We start from the raw sequence: 22,333 nt of genomic DNA, 5'->3' as shown, positions 1-22,333 counted from the left end.
AACGAGTGTCTCCCTCGTCACTCTCGGAGCCGCTCATTGTGTTGTAGCGAGGTCTATTGTTTATCAATCAGTCCAGGGTCTGCAGCTTGGCTGGCTGGACAGGCTTGGGTACAACTCTCCCTCCTTGGCTCAGCATTTTGAACTTAGAACTCACATTTTGAAACTTTGCAACAAGTTACCATGCAAGATATGCATTGTTTTTCATTTTATATACCATACTTCTGTTCAGCGCTTCAGGGGCATCATTTTAATGCATCTTGGAGCTTGTTGATAGAAGTATTAGAAGCAGAGAACTAGGTGTTTTGCGAGAGCAGATTTTCACCAACCTTGCAGATTGACGCATGCGGGTCTAGGACCCCCTTACCCACAATGTACAGTGTACATGTAGTAACATAACACTAGGACCGCCTTACCCACAATGTACAGTGTACACGTAGTAACATAACACAAGGACCCCCTTTACCCACAATGAATGAATGATCTTTATTTCCTCCATAAAGATCATTCATTCATTGTGGGTAAAGGGGGTCCTTGTGTTATGTTACTACGTGTACACTGTACATTGTGGGTAAGGCGGTCCTAGTGTTATGTTATTACATGTACACTGTACATTGTGGGTAAGGGGGTCCTAGTCTTATGTTAATACTTGTACATTGTACATTGTGGGTAAGGGGGTCATAGTCTTATGTTACTAGGACCCCCTTAAGCACAATGTACAATGTACAAGTATTAACATAAGACTAGGACCCCCTTACCCACAATGTACAGTGTACAAGTATGAAGATAGAACCGCCTTACCCACAATGTACAGTGTACAAGTAGTAACATAACACTAGGACACCCTTACCCACAATGTACAGGGTACACGTAGTAACATACGACTAGGACCCCCTTACCCACAATGTACAGTGTACAAGTAGTAACATAGGACCCCCTTACCCACAATGTACAGTGTACACGTAGTAACATAACACTAGGACCCCCTTACCAACAATGTGCAGTGTACCCGTTGTAACATAAAACTAGGACCGCCTTACCCACAATGAACAGTGTACCCGTAGTAACATAACACTACGACCGCCTTAACCACAATGTACAATGTACAAGTATTAACATAAGACTAGGACCCCCTTACCCACAATGTACAGTGTACATGTAGTAACATACGATTAGGACCCCCTTACCCACAATGTACAGTGTATACGTAGTAACATAAGACTAGGACCCCCTTACCCACAATGTACAATGTACAAGTATTAACATAAGACTAGGACCCCCTTACCCACAATGTACAGTGTACACGTAGAATCATACGACTAGGACCCCCTTACCCACAATGTACAGTGTACATGTAGTAACATAAGACTAGGACCCCCTTACACACAATATACAGTGTACATGTAGTAACATAAGACTAGGACCCCCTTACCCACAATGTACAGTGTACATGTAGTAACATACGATTAGCACCGCCTTATTCACAATGTACAGTGTACAAGTAGTAACATAAGACCGCCTTACCCACAATGTACAGTGTACATGTATTAACAAAAGACTAGGACCCCCTTACCCACAATGTACAGTGTACATGCAGTAACATTAGACTAGGACCCCCTTACCCACAATGTACAGTGTACATGTAGTAACATAAGACTAGGACCCCCTTACCAACAATGTTCAGTGTACACGTAGAATCATACGACTAGGACCCCCTTACCAACAATGTACAGTGTACATGTAGTAACATTGGACTAGGACCCCCTTACCCACAATGTACATTGTACACGTAATAACATAAGATTAGGACCCCCTTACCCACAATGTACAGTGTACATGTAGTAACATAAGACTAGGACCACCTTACGCACAATGTACAGTGTACACATAGTAACATAAGACTAGGACCCCCTTACCCACAATGTACAGTGTACATGTAGTAACATAACACAAGGACCCCCTTTACCCACAATGTACAGTGTACATGTAGTAACATAGGACCGCCTTACACACAATGTACAGAGTACATGTAGTAACATACGATTAGGACCCCCTTACACACAATGTACAGTGTATACGTAGTAACATAAGACTAGGACCCCCTTACCCACAATGTACAGTGTACACGTAGAATCATACGACTAGGACCCCCTTACCCACAATGTACAGTGTACACGTAGTAACATAAGACTAAGACCCCCTTACCCACAATATACAGTGTACAAGTATTAAGATAGAACCGCCTTACCCACAATATACAGTGTACACGTAGTAACATAACACTAGGACACCCTTACCCACAATGTACAGGGTACACGTAGTAACATACGACTAGGACCCCCTTACCCACAATGTACAGTGTACAAGTATTAAGATAGAACCGCCTTACCCGCAATGTACAGTGTACACGTAGTAACATACGACTAGGACCCCCTTACCCACAATGTACAGTGTACAAGTATTAAGATAGAACCGCCTTACCCACAATGTACAGTGTACACATAGTAACATAACACTAGGACCCCCTTACCCACAATGTACAGGGTACACGTAGTAACATACGACTAGGACCCCCTTACCCACAATGTACAGTGTACAAGTATTAAGATAGAACCGCCTTACCCACAATGTACAGTGTACACGTAGTAACATAACACTAGGACACCCTTACCCACAATGTACATGGTACCCGTAGAAACATACGATAAGGACCCCCTTACCCACAATGTACAATGTACAAGTATAAACATAAGACTAGGACCCCCTTACACACAATGTACAGTGTACATGTAGTAACATAACACTAGGACCGCCTTACCCACAATGTACAGTGTACACGTAGTAACATAACACAAGGACCCCCTTTACCCACAATGTACAGTGTACATGTAGTAACATAGGACCGCCTTACCCACAATGTACAGTGTACATCTAGTAACATACGATTAGGACCCCCTTACCCACAATGTACAGTGTACACGTAGTAACATAACACTAGGACCCCCTTACCCACAATGTGCAGTGTACCCGTTGTAACATAACACTAGGACCGCCTTACCCACAATGTACAGTGTACCCGTAGTAACATAACACTAGGACCCCCTTACCAACAATGTACAGTGTACCCGTAGTAACATAAGTCTAGGACCCCCTTACCCACAATGTACTGTGTACACGTAGTAACATAAGACTAGGACCCCCTTAAACACAATGTACAGTGTACATATAGTAACATAAGACTAGGACCTCCTTACCCACAATCTACAGTGTACAAGTAGTAACATAGGACCCCCTTACCCACAATGTACAGTGTCCACGTTGTAACATAAGACTAGGACCCCCTTACCCACAATTTACAGTGTACATGTAGTAACATACGACCAGGACCACCTTACCCACAATGTACAGTGTATATGTAGTAATATAAGACTAGGACCCCCTTATCTACAATTTACAGTGTACATGTACTAACATGCGATTAGGACCACCTTACCCACAATGTAGAGTGTACATGTAGTAACATACGACTAGGAAACCCTTACCCACAATTTACAGTGTACATGTACTAACATGCGATTAGGACCACCTTACCAACAAGGTAGAGTGAACATGTAGTAACATAAGACTAGGAAACCCTTACCCACAATTTACAGTGTACATGTAGTAACATGCGATTAGGACCACCTTACCCACAGTGTACGGTTCACATGTAGTAACATACGACTAGTACCCCCTTACCCACAATGTACAGTGTACATGTAGTAAAATAAAACTGGGACCCCCTTATCTACAATGTACAGTGTACATGTAGTAACATAAGACTTGGACCCCCTTACCCACAATTTACAGTGTACATGTAGTAACGTAAGACTAGGACCCCCTTACACACAATCTACAGTGTGCATGTAGTAACATAAGACTAGGACCCCCTTACCCACAATGTACAGTGTACAAGTAGTAACATAAGACTAGGACCCCCTTACCCACAATGTACATTCTACATGTAGTAACATAAGACTAGGACCCCCTTCGACACAATGTACAGTGTACATGTATTAACAAAAGACTAGGACCCCCTTACCCACAATGTACAGTGTACATGCAGTAACATTAGACTAGGACCCCCTTACCCACAATGTACAGTGTACATGTAGTAACATAAGACTAGGACCCCCTTACCAACAATGTACAGTGTACACGTAGAATCATACGACTAGGACCCCCATACCCACAATGTACAGTGTACATGCAGTAACTTTAGACTAGGACCCCCATACCCACAATGTACAGTGTTCTTGTAGTAACATAAGACTAGGACCCCCTTACCCACAAAGTACAGTGTACATGTAGAATCATACGACTAGGACCACCTTACCCACAATGTACAGTGTACATGTAGTAACATAAGACTAGTACCCCCTTGCCCACAATGTACAGTGTACATGTAGTAACATACGACTAGGACCACCTTACCCACAATGTACAGTGTACACTTAGAATCATACGAATAGGACCCCCTTACCCACAATGTACAGTGTACTTGTAGTAACATAAGACTAGGACCCCCTTACACACAATGTACAGTGTACATGTAGTAACATAAGACTAGGACCCCCTTAACAACAATGTACAGTGTACATGTAGAATCATACGACCAGGACCACCTTACCCACAATGTACAGTGTACATGTAGTAACATAAGACTAGGACCCCCTTGCCCACAATGTACAGTGTACATGTAGAAACATACGACTAGGACCACCTTACCCACAATGTACAGTGTACACTTAGAAACATAAGTCAAGGACCCCCTTACCCACAATGTACAGTGTACACGTAGTAACATAAGACTAGGACCCCCTTACCCACAATGTACAATGTACAAGTAGTAACATAAGACTAGGACCCCCTTACCCACAATGTACAGTGTGCATGTAGTAACATAAGACTAGGACCACCTTACCCACAATGTACAGTGTACATGTAGTAACATTCGATTAGGACCGCCGTACCCACAATGTACAGTGTACAAGTAGTAACATAAGACCGCCCTACCCACAATGTACAGTGTACAAGTAGTAACATAAGACTCGGACACCCTTACCCACAATTTACAGTGTACATGTATTAACAAAACACTAGGACCCCCTTACCCACAATGTACAGTGTACATGTAGTAACATAAGACTAGGACCCCCTTACCCACAATGTACAGTGTACATGCAGTAACATTAAACTAGGACCCCCATACCCACAATCTACAGTGTACATGTTGTAACATAAGACTAGGACCCCCTTACGCACAATGTACAGTGTACATGTAGTAACATAAGACTAGGACACCCTTACCCATAATGTACAGTGTACACGTAGTAACATAAGACTAGGCCACCCTTACCCAAAATGTACAGTGTACCCGTAGTAACATAACACTAGGACACCCTTACCCATAATGTACAGTATACAAGAAGTAACATAGGACCGCCTTACCCACAATCTACAGTTTACATGTAGTAACATAAGACTAGGACCCCCTTACCCACAATGTACAGTGTACAAGTAGTAACATAGGACCCCCTTACCCACAATGTACAGTTTACACGTAGGAACATAACACTAGGACACCCTTACCCACAATGTACAGTGTACCCGTAGTAACATAACACTAGGACCGCTTTACCCACAATGTACAGTGTACAAGTAGTAACATAAGACTAGGACCCCCTTACCCACAATGTACAGTGTACTTGTAGTAACATAGGACCCCCTTACCCACAATGTACAGTTCACACGTTGTAACATAACACTAGGACCCCCTTACCTACAATGTACAGTGTACAAGTAGTAACATAACACTAGGTCCGCCTTACCCACAATGTACAGTTTACACGTTGTAACATACGACTAGGACCTCCTTACCCACAATGTACAATGTACAAGTAGTAACATGGGACCCCCTTACCCACAATGTACAGTGTACAAGTAGTAACATAAGACTAGGACCCCTTACACACAATGTACAGTGTACATGTAGTAACATGCGATTAGGACCACCTTACCCACAGTGCACGGTTCACATGTAGTAACATACGACTAGTACCCCCTTACCCACAATGTACTGTGTACATGTAGTAAAATAAAACTGGGACCCCCTTACCCACAATTTACAGTGTACATGTAATAACGTAAGACTAGGACCCCCTTACCCACAATGTACAGTGTACAAGTAGTAACATAAGACTAGGACCCCCTTACACACAATGTACAGTGTACATGTAGTAACATAAGACTATGACCCCCTTACACACAATGTACAGTGTACATGTAGTAACATAAGACTAGGACCCCCTAACCCACAATGTACATTCTACACGTAGTAACATAAGACTAGGACCCCCTTAACCACAATGTACAGTGTACATGTAGTAACATAAGACTAGGACCCCCTTACACACAATGTACAGTGTACATGTAGTAACATAAGACTAGGACCCCCTTACCCACAATGTACATTCTACACGTAGTAACATAAGACTAGGACCCCCTTAACCACAATGTACAGTGTACATGTAGTAACATAAGACTAGGACCCCCTTACCCATAATGTACAGTGTACACGTAGTAACATAAGACTAGGACCCCCTTACCCACAATGTACAATGTACATGTAGTAACATAAGACTAGGACCCCCTTATCTACAATGTATAGTGTACATGTAGTAACATAAGACTTGGACCCCCTTACCCACAATTTACAGTGTACATGTAGTAACATAAGACTAGGACCCCCTTACACACAATGTACAGTGTACATGTAGTAACATAAGACTAGGACCCCCTTACCCACAATGTACATTCTACACGTAGTAACATAAGACTAGGACCCCCTTAACCACAATGTACAGTGTACACATAGTAACATAAGACTTGGACCCCCTTAACCACAATGTACAGTGTACATGTAGTAACATAAGACTAGGACCCCCTTACCCACAATGTACAGTGTACATGTAGTAACATAAGACTAGGACCCCCTTACCCACAATGTACAGTGTACATGTAGTAACATATGATTAGGACCGCCTTACCCACAATGTACAGTGTACATGTAGTAACATAAGACTAGGACCCCCTTACCCACAATGTACAGTGTACATGTAGTAACATATGATTAGGACCGCCTTACCCACAATGTACAGTGTACAAGTAGTAACATAAGACCGCCTTACCCACAATGTACAGTGTACATGTATTAACAAAAGACTAGGACCCCCTTACCCACAATGTACAGTGTACATGCAGTAACATAAGACTAGGACCCCCTTACCCACAATGTACAGTGTACATGTAGTAACATAAGACTAGGACCCCCTTACCAACAATGTACAGTGTGCACGTAGAATCATACGACTAGGACCCCCATACCCACAATGTACAGTGTACATGCAGTAACTTTAAACTAGGACCCCCATACCCACAATGTACAGTGTTCTTGTAGTAACATAAGACTAGGACCCCCTTACCAACAAAGTACAGTGTACATGTAGAATCATACGACTAGGACCACCTTACCCACAACGTACAGTGTACATGTAGTAACATAAGACTAGTACCCCCTTGCCCACAATGTACAGTGTACATGTAGTAACATACGACTAGGAGCACCTTACCCACAATGTACAGTGTACACTTAGAATCATACGACTAGGACCCCCTTACCCATAATGTACAGTGTACTTGTAGTAACATAAGACTAGGACCCCCTTACACACAATGTACAGTGTACATGTAGTAACATAAGACTAGGACCCCCTTAACAACAATGTACAGTGTACATGTAGAATCATACGACTAGGACCACCTTACCCACAATGTACAGTGTACAAGTAGTAACATAGGACCCCCTTACCCACAATGTACAGTGTACAAGTAGTAACATAAGACTAGGACCCCCTTACACACAATATACAGTGTACATGTAGTAACATGCGATTAGGACCACCTTACTCACAGTGTACGGTTCACATGTAGTAACATACGACTAGTACCCCCTTACCCACAATGTACAGTGTACATGTAGTAAAATAAAACTGGGACCCCCTTATCTACAATGTACAGTGTACATGTAGTAACATAAGACTTGGACCCCCTTACCCACAATTTACAGTGTACATGTAGTAACGTAAGACTAGGACCCCCTTACACACAATCTACAGTGTACATGTAGTAACATAAGACTAGGACCCCCTTACCCACAATGTACAGTGTACAAGTAGTAACATAAGACTAGGACCCCTTTACACACAATGTACAGTGTACATGTAGTAACATAAGACTAGGACCCCCTTACCCACAATGTACAGTGTACAAGTAGTAACATAAGACTAGGACCCCCTTACACACAATGTACAGTGTACATGTAGTAACATAAGACTAGGACCCCCTTACCCACAATGTACATTCTACACGTAGTAACATAAGACTAGGACCCCCTTACCCACAATGTACAGTGTACATGTAGTAACATAAGACTAGGACCCCCTTAGACACAATGTACAGTGTATATGTAGTAACATAAGACTAGGACCCCCTTACCCACAATGTACAGTGTACATGTAGTAACATATGATTAGGACCGCCTTACCCACAATGTACAGTGTACAAGTAGTAACATAAGACCGCCTTACCCACAATGTACAGTGTACATGTATTAACAAAAGACTAGGACCCCCTTACCCACAATTTACAGTGTACATGTAGTAACGTAAGACTAGGACCCCCTTACACACAATGTACAGTGTACATGTAGTAACATAAGACTAGGACCCCCTTACCCACAATGTACAGTGTACAAGTAGTAACATAAGACTAGGACCCCTTTACACACAATGTACAGTGTACATGTAGTAACATAAGACTAGGACCCCCTTACCCACAATGTACAGTGTACAAGTATTAACATAAGACTAGGACCCCCTTACACACAATGTACAGTGTACATGTAGTAACATAAGACTAGGACCCCCTTACCCACAATGTACATTCTACACGTAGTAACATAAGACTAGGACCCCCTTACCCACAATGTACAGTGTACATGTAGTAACATAAGACTAGGACCCCCTTACACACAATGTACAGTGTACATGTAGTAACATAAGACTAGGACCCCCTTACCCACAATGTACATTCTACACGTAGTAACATAAGACTAGGACCCCTTTACACACAATGTACAGTGTACATGTAGTAACATAAGACTAGGACCCCCTTACCCACAATGTACAGTGTACAAGTATTAACATAAGACTAGGACCCCCTTACACACAATGTACAGTGTACATGTAGTAACATAAGACTAGGACCCCCTTACCCACAATGTACATTCTACACGTAGTAACATAAGACTAGGACCCCCTTACCCACAATGTACAGTGTACATGTAGTAACATAAGACTAGGACCCCCTTAGACACAATGTACAGTGTATATGTAGTAACATAAGACTAGGACCCCCTTACCCACAATGTACAGTGTACATGTAGTAACATATGATTAGGACCGCCTTACCCACAATGTACAGTGTACAAGTAGTAACATAAGACCGCCTTACCCACAATGTACAGTGTACATGTATTAACAAAAGACTAGGACCCCCTTACCCACAATGTTCAGTGTACATGCAGTAACATTAGACTAGGACCCCCTTACCCACAATGTACAGTGTACATGTAGTAACATAAGACTAGGACCCCCTTACCAACAATGTACAGTGTACACGTAGAATCATACGACTAGGACCCCCATACCCACAATGTACAGTGTACATGCAGTAACTTTAGACTAGGACCCCCATACCCACAATGTACAGTGTTCTTGTAGTAACATAAGACTAGGACCCTCCTTACCCACAAAGTACAGTGTACATGTAGAATCATACGACTAGGACCACCTTACCCACAATGTACAGTGTACATGTAGTAACATAAGACTAGTACCCCCTTGCCCACAATGTACAGTGTACATGTAGTAACATACGACTAGGACCACCTTACCCACAATGTACAGTGTACACTTAGAATCATACGACTAGGACCCCCTTACCCATAATGTAGAGTGTACTTGTAGTAACATAAGACTAGGACCCCCTTACCAACAATGTACAGTGTGCACGTAGAATCATACGACTAGGACCCCCATACCCACAATGTACAGTGTACATGCAGTAACTTTAAACTAGGACCCCCATACCCACAATGTACAGTGTTCTTGTAGTAACATAAGACTAGGACCCCCTTACCCACAAAGTACAGTGTACATGTAGAATCATACGACTAGGACCACCTTACCCACAACGTACAGTGTACATGTAGTAACATAAGACTAGTACCCCCTTGCCCACAATGTACAGTGTACATGTAGTAACATACGACTAGGAGCACCTTACCCACAATGTACAGTGTACACTTAGAATCATACGACTAGGACCCCCTTACCCATAATGTACAGTGTACTTGTAGTAACATAAGACTAGGACCCCCTTACACACAATGTACAGTGTACATGTAGTAACATAAGACTAGGACCCCCTTAACAACAATGTACAGTGTACATGTAGAATCATACGACTAGGACCACCTTACCCACAATGTACAGTGTACAAGTAGTAACATAGGACCCCCTTACCCACAATGTACAGTGTACAAGTAGTAACATAAGACTAGGACCCCCTTACACACAATATACAGTGTACATGTAGTAACATGCGATTAGGACCACCTTACTCACAGTGTACGGTTCACATGTAGTAACATACGACTAGTACCCCCTTACCCACAATGTACAGTGTACATGTAGTAAAATAAAACTGGGACCCCCTTATCTACAATGTACAGTGTACATGTAGTAACATAAGACTTGGACCCCCTTACCCACAATTTACAGTGTACATGTAGTAACGTAAGACTAGGACCCCCTTACACACAATCTACAGTGTACATGTAGTAACATAAGACTAGGACCCCCTTACCCACAATGTACAGTGTACAAGTAGTAACATAAGACTAGGACCCCTTTACACACAATGTACAGTGTACATGTAGTAACATAAGACTAGGACCCCCTTACCCACAATGTACAGTGTACAAGTAGTAACATAAGACTAGGACCCCCTTACACACAATGTACAGTGTACATGTAGTAACATAAGACTAGGACCCCCTTACCCACAATGTACATTCTACACGTAGTAACATAAGACTAGGACCCCCTTACCCACAATGTACAGTGTACATGTAGTAACATAAGACTAGGACCCCCTTAGACACAATGTACAGTGTATATGTAGTAACATAAGACTAGGACCCCCTTACCCACAATGTACAGTGTACATGTAGTAACATATGATTAGGACCGCCTTACCCACAATGTACAGTGTACAAGTAGTAACATAAGACCGCCTTACCCACAATGTACAGTGTACATGTATTAACAAAAGACTAGGACCCCCTTACCCACAATTTACAGTGTACATGTAGTAACGTAAGACTAGGACCCCCTTACACACAATGTACAGTGTACATGTAGTAACATAAGACTAGGACCCCCTTACCCACAATGTACAGTGTACAAGTAGTAACATAAGACTAGGACCCCTTTACACACAATGTACAGTGTACATGTAGTAACATAAGACTAGGACCCCCTTACCCACAATGTACAGTGTACAAGTATTAACATAAGACTAGGACCCCCTTACACACAATGTACAGTGTACATGTAGTAACATAAGACTAGGACCCCCTTACCCACAATGTACATTCTACACGTAGTAACATAAGACTAGGACCCCCTTACCCACAATGTACAGTGTACATGTAGTAACATAAGACTAGGACCCCCTTAGACACAATGTACAGTGTATATGTAGTAACATAAGACTAGGACCCCCTTACCCACAATGTACAGTGTACATGTAGTAACATATGATTAGGACCGCCTTACCCACAATGTACAGTGTACAAGTAGTAACATAAGACCGCCTTACCCACAATGTACAGTGTACATGTATTAACAAAAGACTAGGACCCCCTTACCCACAATGTTCAGTGTACATGCAGTAACATTAGACTAGGACCCCCTTACCCACAATGTACAGTGTACATGTAGTAACATAAGACTAGGACCCCCTTACCAACAATGTACAGTGTACACGTAGAATCATACGACTAGGACCCCCATACCCACAATGTACAGTGTACATGCAGTAACTTTAGACTAGGACCCCCATACCCACAATGTACAGTGTTCTTGTAGTAACATAAGACTAGGACCCTCCTTACCCACAAAGTACAGTGTACATGTAGAATCATACGACTAGGACCACCTTACCCACAATGTACAGTGTACATGTAGTAACATAAGACTAGTACCCCCTTGCCCACAATGTACAGTGTACATGTAGTAACATACGACTAGGACCACCTTACCCACAATGTACAGTGTACACTTAGAATCATACGACTAGGACCCCCTTACCCATAATGTACAGTGTACTTGTAGTAACATAAGACTAGGACCCCCTTACACACAATGTACAGTGTACATGTAGTAACATAAGACTAGGACCCCCTTAACAACAATGTACAGTGTACATGTAGAATCATACGACAAGGACCACCTTACCCACAATGTACAGTGTACATGTAGTAACATAAGACTAGGACCCCCTTGCCCAAAATGTACAGTGTACATGTAGTAACATACGACTAGGACCACCTTACCCACAATGTACAGTGTATATGTAGTAACATAAGTCAAGGACCCCCTTACCCACAATGTACAGTGTACACGTAGTAACATAAGACTAGGACCCCTTTACCCACAATGTACAGTGTATATGTAGTAACATTAGACTAGGACCCCCTTACCCACAATGTACAGTGTGCATGTAGTAACATAAGACTAGGACCACCTTACCCACAATGTACAGTGTACATGTAGTAACATACGATTAGGACCGCCGTACCCACAATGTACAGTGTACAAGTAGTAACATAAGACCCCCCTACCCACAATGTACAGTGTACAAGTAGTAACATAAGACTCGGACCCCCTTACCCACAATTTACAGTGTACATGTATTAACAAAACACTAGGACCCCCTTACCCACAATGTACAGTGTACATGTAGTAACATAAGAATAGGACCCCCTTACCCACAATGTACAGTGTACATGCAGTAACATTAAACTAGGACCCCCATACCCACAATGTACAGTGTACATGTTGTAACATAAGACTAGGACCCCCTTACGCACAATGTACCGTGTACATGTAGTAACATAAGACTAGGACACCCTTACCCATAATGTACAGTGTACACGTAGTAACACAAGACTAGGCCACCCTTACCCAAAATGTACAGTGTACCCGTAGTAACATAAGACTAGGACACCCTTACCCATAATGTACAGTATACAAGAAGTAACATAGGACCGCCTTACCTACAATCTACAGTTTACATGTAGTAACATAAGACTAGGACCCCCTTACCCACAATGTACAGTGTACTTGTAGTAACATAGGACCCCCTTACCAACAATGTACAGTTTACACGTTGTAACATAACACTAGGACACCCTTACCTACAATGTACAGTGTACAAGTAGTAACATAACACTAGGTCCGCCTTACCCACAATGTACAGTGTACAAGTAGTAACATAAGACTAGGACCCCCTTACCCACAATGTACAGTTTACATGTTGTAACATACGACTAGGACCTCCTTACCCACAATGTACAATGTACAAGTAGTAACATAGGACCCCCTTACCCACAATGTACAGTGTACAAGTAGTTACATAGGACCCCCTTACCCACAATGTACAGTGTACAAGTAGTAACATAGGACCCCCTTACCCACAATGTACAGTGTACAAGTAGTAACATAGGACCCCCTTACCCACAATGTACAGTGTACAAGTAGTAGCATAGGACCCCCTTACCCACAATGTACAGTGTACAAGTAGTAACATAAGACTAGGACCCCCTTACCCACAATGTACAGTGTACAGGTAGTAACATAACACTAGGACACCCTTACCCACAATGTACAGTGTACGAAGTAGTAACATAACACTAGGACCCCCTTACCCACAATGTACAGTGTACAAGTAGTAACATAGGACCCCCTTACACACAATGTACAGTGTACAAGTAGTAACATAAGTCTAGGACCCCCTTAACCACAATGTACAGTGTACAGGTAGTAACATAACACTAGGACCCCCTTACCCACAATGTACAGTGTACAAAGTAGTAACATAACACTAGGACCCCCTTACCCACAATGTACAGTGTACAAGTAGTAACATAAGACTAGGACCCCCTTACCCACAATGTACAGTGTACATGCAGTAACATAAGACTAGGACCCCCTTACCAACAATGTACAGTGTACATGTAGTAACATAAGACTAGGACCCCCTTACCAACAATGTACAGTGTACACGTAGAATCATACGACTAGGACCCCCATACCCACAATGTACAGTGTACATGCAGTAACTTTAGACTAGGACCCCCATACCCACAATGTACAGTGTTCTTGTAGTAACATAAGACTAGGACCCCCTTACCCACAAAGTACAGTGTACATGTAGAATCATACGACTAGGACCACCTTACCCACAACGTACAGCGTACATGTAGTAACATAAGACTAGTACCCCCTTGCCCACAATGTACAGTGTACATTTAGTAACATACGACTAGGACCAACTTACCCACAATGTACAGTGTACACTTAGAATCATACGACTAGGACCCCCTTACCCATAATGTACAGTGTACTTGTAGTAACATAAGACTAGGACCCCCTTACACACAATGTACAGTGTACATGTAGTAACATAAGACTAGGACCCCCTTAACAACAATGTACAGTGTACATGTAGAATAATACGACTAGGACCACCTTACCCACAATGTACAGTGTACAAGTAGTAACATAGGACCCCCTTACCCACAATGTACAGTGTACAAGTAGTAACATAAGACTAGGACCCCCTTACACACAATGTACAGTGTACATGTAGTAACATGCGATTAGGACCACCTTACCCACAGTGTACGGTTCACATGTAGTAACATACGACTAGTACCCCCTTACCCACAATGTACAGTGTACATGTAGTAAAATAAAACTGGGACCCCTTATCTACAATGTACAGTGTACATGTAGTAACATAAGACTTGGACCCCCTTACCCACAATTTACAGTGTACATGTAGTAACGTAAGACTAGGACCCCCTTACACACAATCTACAGTGTACATGTAGTAACATAAGACTAGGACCCCCTTACCCACAATGTACAGTGTACAAGTAGTAACATAAGACTAGGACCCCTTTACACACAATGTACAGTGTACATGTAGTAACATAAGACTAGTACCCCCTTACCCACAATGTACAGTGTACAAGTAGTAACATAAGACTAGGACCCCCTTACACACAATGTACAGTGTACATGTAGTAACATAAGACTAGGACCCCCTAACCCACAATGTACATTCTACACGTAGTAACATAAGACTAGGACCCCCTTAACCACAATGTACAGTGTACATGTAGTAACATAAGACTAGGACCCCCTTACCCACAATGTACAGTGTACATGTAGTAACATAAGACTAGGACCCCCTTAGGCACAATGTACAGTGTATATGTAGTAACATAAGACTAGGACCCCCTTACCCACAATGTACAGTGTACATGTAGTAACATATGATTAGGACCGCCTTACCCACAATGTACAGTGTACAAGTAGTAACATAAGACCGCCTTACCCACAATGTACAGTGTACATGTATTAACAAAAGACTAGGACCCCCTTACCCACAATGTACAGTGTACATGCAGTAACATTAGACTAGGACCCCCTTACCCACAATGTACAGTGTACATGTAGTAACATAAGACTAGGACCCCCTTACCAACAATGTACAGTGTACACGTAGAATCATACGACTAGGACCCCCATACCCACAATGTACAGTGTATATGCAGTAACTTTAGACTAGGACCCCCTTACCCACAATGTACAGTGTTCTTGTAGTAACATAAGACTAGGACCCCCTTACCCACAAAGTACAGTGTACATGTAGAATCATACGACTAGGACCACCTTACCCACAATGTACAGTGTACATGTAGTAACATAAGACTAGTACCCCCTTGCCCACAATGTACAGTGTACATGTAGTAACATACGACTAGGACCACCTTACCCACAATGTACAGTGTACACATAGAATCATACGACTAGGACCCCCTTACCCATAATGTACAGTGTACTTGTAGTAACATAAGACTAGGACCCCCTTACACACAATGTACAGTGTACATGTAGTAACATAAGACTAGGACCCCCTTAACAACAATGTACAGTGTACATGTAGAATCATACGACTAGGACCACCTTACCCACAATGTACAGTGTACATGTAGTAACATAAGACTAGGACCCCCTTGCCCAAAATGTACAGTGTACATGTAGTAACATACGACTAGGACCACCTTACCCACAATGTACAGTGTACACTTAGATTCATAAGTCAAGGACCCCCTTACCCACAATGTACAGTGTACACGTAGTAACATAAGACTAGGACCCCCTTACCCACAATGTACAATGTACAAGTAGTAACATAAGACTAGGACCCTTTACCCACAATGTACAATGTACAAGTAGTAACATAAGACTAGGACCCTTTACCCACAATGTACAGTGTATATGTAGTAACATTAGACTAGGAACCCCTTACCCACAATGTACAGTGTGCATGTAGTAACATAAGACTAGGACCACCTTACCCACAATGTACAGTGTACATGTAGTAACATACGATTAGGACCGCCGTACCCACAATGTACAGTGTACAAGTAGTAACATAAGCCCACCCTACCCACAATGTACAGTGTACAAGTAGTAACATAAGACTCGGACCCCCTTACCCACAATTTACAGTGTACATGTATTAACAAAACACTAGGACCTCCTTACCCACAATGTACAGTGTACATGTAGTAACATAAGACTAGGACCCCCTTACCCACAATGTACAGTGTACATGCAGTAACATTAAACTAGGACCCCCATACCCACAATGTACAGTGTACATGTTGTAACATAAGACTAGGACCCCCTTACGCACAATGTACAGTGTACATGTAGTAACATAAGACTAGGACACCCTTACCCATAATGTACAGTGTACACGTAGTAACACAAGACTAGGCCACCCTTACCCAAAATGTACAGTGTACCCGTAGTAACATAAGACTAGGACACCCTTACCCATAATGTACAGTGTACAAGAAGTAACATAGGACCGCCTTACCCACAATCTACAGTTTACATGTAGTAACATAAGACTAGGACCCCCTTACCCACAATGTACAGTGTACTTGTAGTAACATAGGACCCCCTTACCAACAATGTACAGTTTACACGATGTAACATAACACTAGGACACCCTTACCTACAATGTACAGTGTACAAGTAGTAACATAACACTAGGTCCGCCTTACCCACAATGTACAGTGTACAAGTAGTAACATAAGACTAGGACCCCCTTACCCACAATGTACAGTTTACACGTTGTAACATACGACTAGGACCCCCTTACCCACAATGTACAGTGTACAAGTAGTTACATAGGACCCCCTTACCCACAATGTACAGTGTACAAGTAGTAACATAGGACCCCCTTACCCACAATGTACAGTGTACAAGTAGTAACATAGGACCCCCTTCCCCACAATGTACAGTGTACAAGTAGTAGCATAGGACCCCCTTACCCACAATGTACAGTGTACAAGTAGTAACATAAGACTAGGACCCCCTTACCCACAATGTACAGTGTACAGGTAGTAACATAACACTAGGACACCCTTACCCACAATGTACAGTGTACGAAGTAGTAACATAACACTAGGACCCCCTTACCCACAATGTACAGTGTACAAGTAGTAACATAGGACCCCCTTACCCACAATGTACAGTGTACAAGTAGTAACATAAGTCTAGGACCCCCTTAACCACAATGTACAGTGTACAGGTAGTAACATAACACTAGGACCCCCTTACCCACAATGTACAGAGTACAGGTAGTAACATAACACTAGGACCCCCTTACCCACAATGTACAGTGTACAAGTAGTAACATAAGACTAGGACCCCCTTACCAACAATGTACAGTGTACAAGTAGTAACATAACACTAGGACCCCCTTACCCACAATGTACAGTGTACAAGTAGTAACATAACACTAGGACCCCCTTACCCACAATGTACAGTGTACAAAGTAGTAACATAAGACCAGGACCCCCTTACCCACAATGTACAGTGTACATGTAGTAACATAACACTAGGACCCCCTTACCCACAATGTACAGAGTACAGGTAGTAAGATAACACTAGGACCCCCTTACCCACAATGTACAGTGTAATATAGTAACATAAGACCAGGACCCCCTTACCCACAATGTACAGTGTACATGTAGTAACATAAGACTATGACCCCCTTACCCACAATGTACAGTGTACAAGTAGTAACATAACACTAGGACCACCTTAACCACAATGTACAGTGTACAAGTAGTAACATAACACTAGGACACCCTTACCCACAATGTACAGTGTACACGTAGTAACATACGACTAGGACCCCCTTACCCACAATGTACAATGTACAAGTAGTAACATAGGACCCCCTTACCCACAATGTACAGTGTACAAGTAGTAACATAACACTAGGACCCACTTACCCAGAATGTGCAGTGTAATGTAGTAACATAAAACTGGGGCCTCGTTCTCCACACTGTACAGTGTATATTGTAGTAACATAAGACTGGGACGCCGTTCTCCACACTGTACAGTGTAATGTAGTGACATAAGACTGGGACCCCGTTCTCCTCACAGTACAGTGTAATGTAGTAACATGAGACTGGGGCCCCGTTCCCCTCAATGTACAGTGTAATGTTATAACATAAGACTGGAACCCCGTTCTCCTCACTGTACAGTGTAATGTAGTAACATAAGACTGGGACCCCGTTCTCCACACTGTACAGTGTATATTGTAGTAACATAAGACTGGGGCCTCGTTCTCCTCACTGTACAGTGTAATGTAGTAACATAAGACTGGGGCCTCGTTCTCCACACTGTACAGTGTATATTGTAGTAACATAAGACTTGGACGCCGTTCTCCACACTGTACAGTGTAATGTAGTGACATAAGACTGGGACCCCGTTCTCCTCACAGAAAGGTGTAATGTAGTAACATGAGACTGGGGCCCCGTTCCCCTCACTGTACAGTGTAATGTAGTAACATAAGACTGGGGCCTCGTTCTCCACACTGTACAGTGTATATTGTAGTAACATAAGACTGGGGCCTCGTTCTCCTCACTGTACAGTGTAATGTAGTAACATAAGACTGGGACCCCGTTCTCCACACTGTACAGTGTATATTGTAGTAACATAAGACTGGGGCCTCGTTCTCCTCACTGTACAGTGTAATGTAGTAACATAAGACTGGGGCCTCGTTCTCCACACTGTACAGTGTATATTGTAGTAACATAAGACTGGAACCCCGTTCTCCTCACTGTACAGTGTAATGTAGTAACATAAGACTGGGGCCTCGTTCTCCACACTGTACAGTGTATATTGTAGTAACATAAGACTGGGAGGCCGTTCTCCACACTGTACAGTGTAATGTAGTGACATAAGACTGGGACCCCGTTCTCCTCACAGTACAGTGTAATGTAGTAACATGAGACTGGGGCCCCGTTCCCCTCAATGTACAGTGTAATGTAGTAACGTAAGACTGGAACCCCGTTCTCCTCACTGTACAGTGTAATGTAGTAACATAAGACTGGAACGCCGTTCTCCACACTGTACAGTGTAATGTAGTAACATAAGACTGGGACCCAGTTCCCCTCAATGTACAGTGTAATGTAGTAACATAAGACTGGAACCCCGTTCTCCTCACTGTACAGTGTAATGTAGTAACATAAGACTGGGGCCTCGTTCTCCACACTGTACAGTGTATATTGTAGTAACATAAGACTGGGACCCCGTTCTCCTCACTGTACAGTGTAATGTAGCAACATAAGACTGGGGCCTCGTTCTCCACACTGTACAGTGTATATTGTTGTAACATAAGACTGGGACCTCGTTCTCCTCACTGTACAGTGTAATGTAGTAACATAAAACTGGGGCCTCGTTCTCCACACTGTACAGTGTAATGTAGTAACATGAGACTGGGACCTCGTTCTCCTCACTGTACAGTGTAATGTAGTAACATAAGACTGGGACCCCGTTCTCCACACTTTACAGTGTAATGTAGTGACATAAGACTGGGACCTCGTTCTCCTCACTATACAGTGTACACGTAGTGACATAAGACTGGGACCCCGTTCTCCACGCTATACAGTGTACACGTAGTGACATAAGACTGGGACCCCGTTCTCCACGCTATACAGTGTACACGTAGTGACATAAGTGCAGGTTGGTTCACGCCTCAGCAGTGTCCATGTTTAGCTGCCTTGCAATGGCCGAGTCTGGGCAGGCAACACAGGGGATGATAGCATGTGCAACATTGTTTCAATCTAAGGACAGAAATGGAGTGCTCGGGATCTTTTATCACACGGGAAACTAACCTGTTGCTATGCTGTCAATATGGTGGCCGTCCATAAACTCCAGATAGTATTGCTTGTAGACCTTCTTCTTCATGGCTTCTTGCCTCATACCGCTGGAGGGATCAAGGCCATCTATATCAATGAAGCCCCTCTTCCTCAACTGAAATAGGAGATCTTGATGGTTAAAGACCGCCTGTATCAAACTCTCTTTCAGAACCGAGATATGAGACAATAAGTGTCATACCACGTAAAGCTACTTCTTCTATTGAAATATTTCAACTGACTTATAACATGGATTAAAATTCTTAAAACCCCAGATATGGATCTTTCTGTGGCATTATTTGTATTGTGTACCAATAATGATGTATCTTGTTGGCGTGTTTCATCTTGGGCCTTCATAATCCATACGTAATCATGTAAGTGATTGTTGTTTTGTTTGTTCTTTTAGGCCGCAGTCAGCAATATGCCAGCTATACCAGGTTTCGTAAGGATGCTAAATATTTGTAAATAAATACCTGTAAATATTTAACGCACCGTGCACAATTTATGGACCACAAACTGACATAGGAATGAGCTGAATGGTATGCCCATGATGGCCGTCGTGCGCTGTGGAATATGTTCTCAGTTATGTTCATGTAGGGAGGAGTGGTCGAATGGGGACCCAAAAGCAGTCCCTTTTTCGAGCCCCAGTTTCGTACCAATTTACGTCTAAGATCTCCCTCCCACATAAACCTGACACATAAACCTGACACATAAACCTGACACATAAACCTGACACGCCGTATTACAAATGAATGTGAAAGCGTTGAAAGTTCCAGTGGAATGTGTTCAAAGCCTCAGTAAAGCTTTCAAAAAGTTGTATGTGTTAAATATTAGGTTTTGTTTGATACATTATGTTAGCAAACGGAGGTCGTTCATGTAATATTATTAGCGTTTTGGAAAACATCGTTATGCAACGCACGTGCGTGCTCGGGCTCGGCTACCAATTGTCACTTGTCGTCTGATAAATAAACGAAGTGGGAAGTTAGCAGGTTGTCTCCTGGTTATTGAAGAAACACTGCAGCATGATAGACATTACATTTGACTCATCAGAGACAATATGTCCGATGCAATTCCCTATTTTGACTTATGTCCATATGTTCCCGTGTTTTTCTCAGGTTACCAATTGACTTGACTTTGCATGTGTTGGTGACATATGCCACCAGTGAGGCAGGATATGCTCACTTTTTTACCAGGTGACCTTTTCGCGTCACCTGGTGTCACCATTCGATAGTGATTCAAAAACACATGCATATGATATAGTCGGAATCGTACAATAGACTCTGCTTAATGCTTTTCTTTTTTATATGGAAAAGGTTTTTGTCGTTCTCGATGTATTTGTGTACACAATGTCTGCACCTACCTGCTCGGCAACCATGCCGGTGCCTGCCCCGACGTCCAGGATCCTCACAGATGACGTCTCTGTCCCCCGGAAGTAGTCAGAAACCTCGTCAGACAGAATCTCGGGGTCTTTGTAATTTTTCGTCTTCCATGTCTAATTATCATTATAGAAAACATGTCAACATATTGCAAACAATCCAGTGACGACAGGGTTAGTGAGTAAATACTGTGTCGTCCATGACAGGGTTAGTG

At 42.6% G+C, this 22,333-nt stretch overlaps 1 protein-coding gene across 1 annotated transcript in view; it reads right to left on the bottom strand.

Moving 5' to 3' along the window:
• LOC124128800 overlaps positions 1 to 22,333 on the bottom strand; it is a 121,038-nt gene that overhangs the window by 33,218 nt on the left and 65,487 nt on the right. Inside the window, exons 2-3 of the mRNA XM_048395790.1 lie at positions 22,104 to 22,235; positions 20,723 to 20,861 (exon numbers count right to left, since the gene is read on the bottom strand). Coding sequence (XP_048251747.1) covers positions 20,723 to 20,861; positions 22,104 to 22,235 — 271 coding nt within the window. The remainder of the gene's footprint in view (positions 1 to 20,722; positions 20,862 to 22,103; positions 22,236 to 22,333) is intronic.

This window comes from Haliotis rufescens, unplaced genomic scaffold, assembly GCF_023055435.1.
Source record: "Haliotis rufescens isolate VD_foot unplaced genomic scaffold, xgHalRufe1.0.p SCAF_145, whole genome shotgun sequence".
In the NCBI taxonomy this organism is placed as follows: domain Eukaryota; kingdom Metazoa; phylum Mollusca; class Gastropoda; order Lepetellida; family Haliotidae; genus Haliotis; species Haliotis rufescens.
Note: the sequence above shows the minus strand (reverse complement) of the source record. Positions and strands in the feature narration are given on the sequence as shown.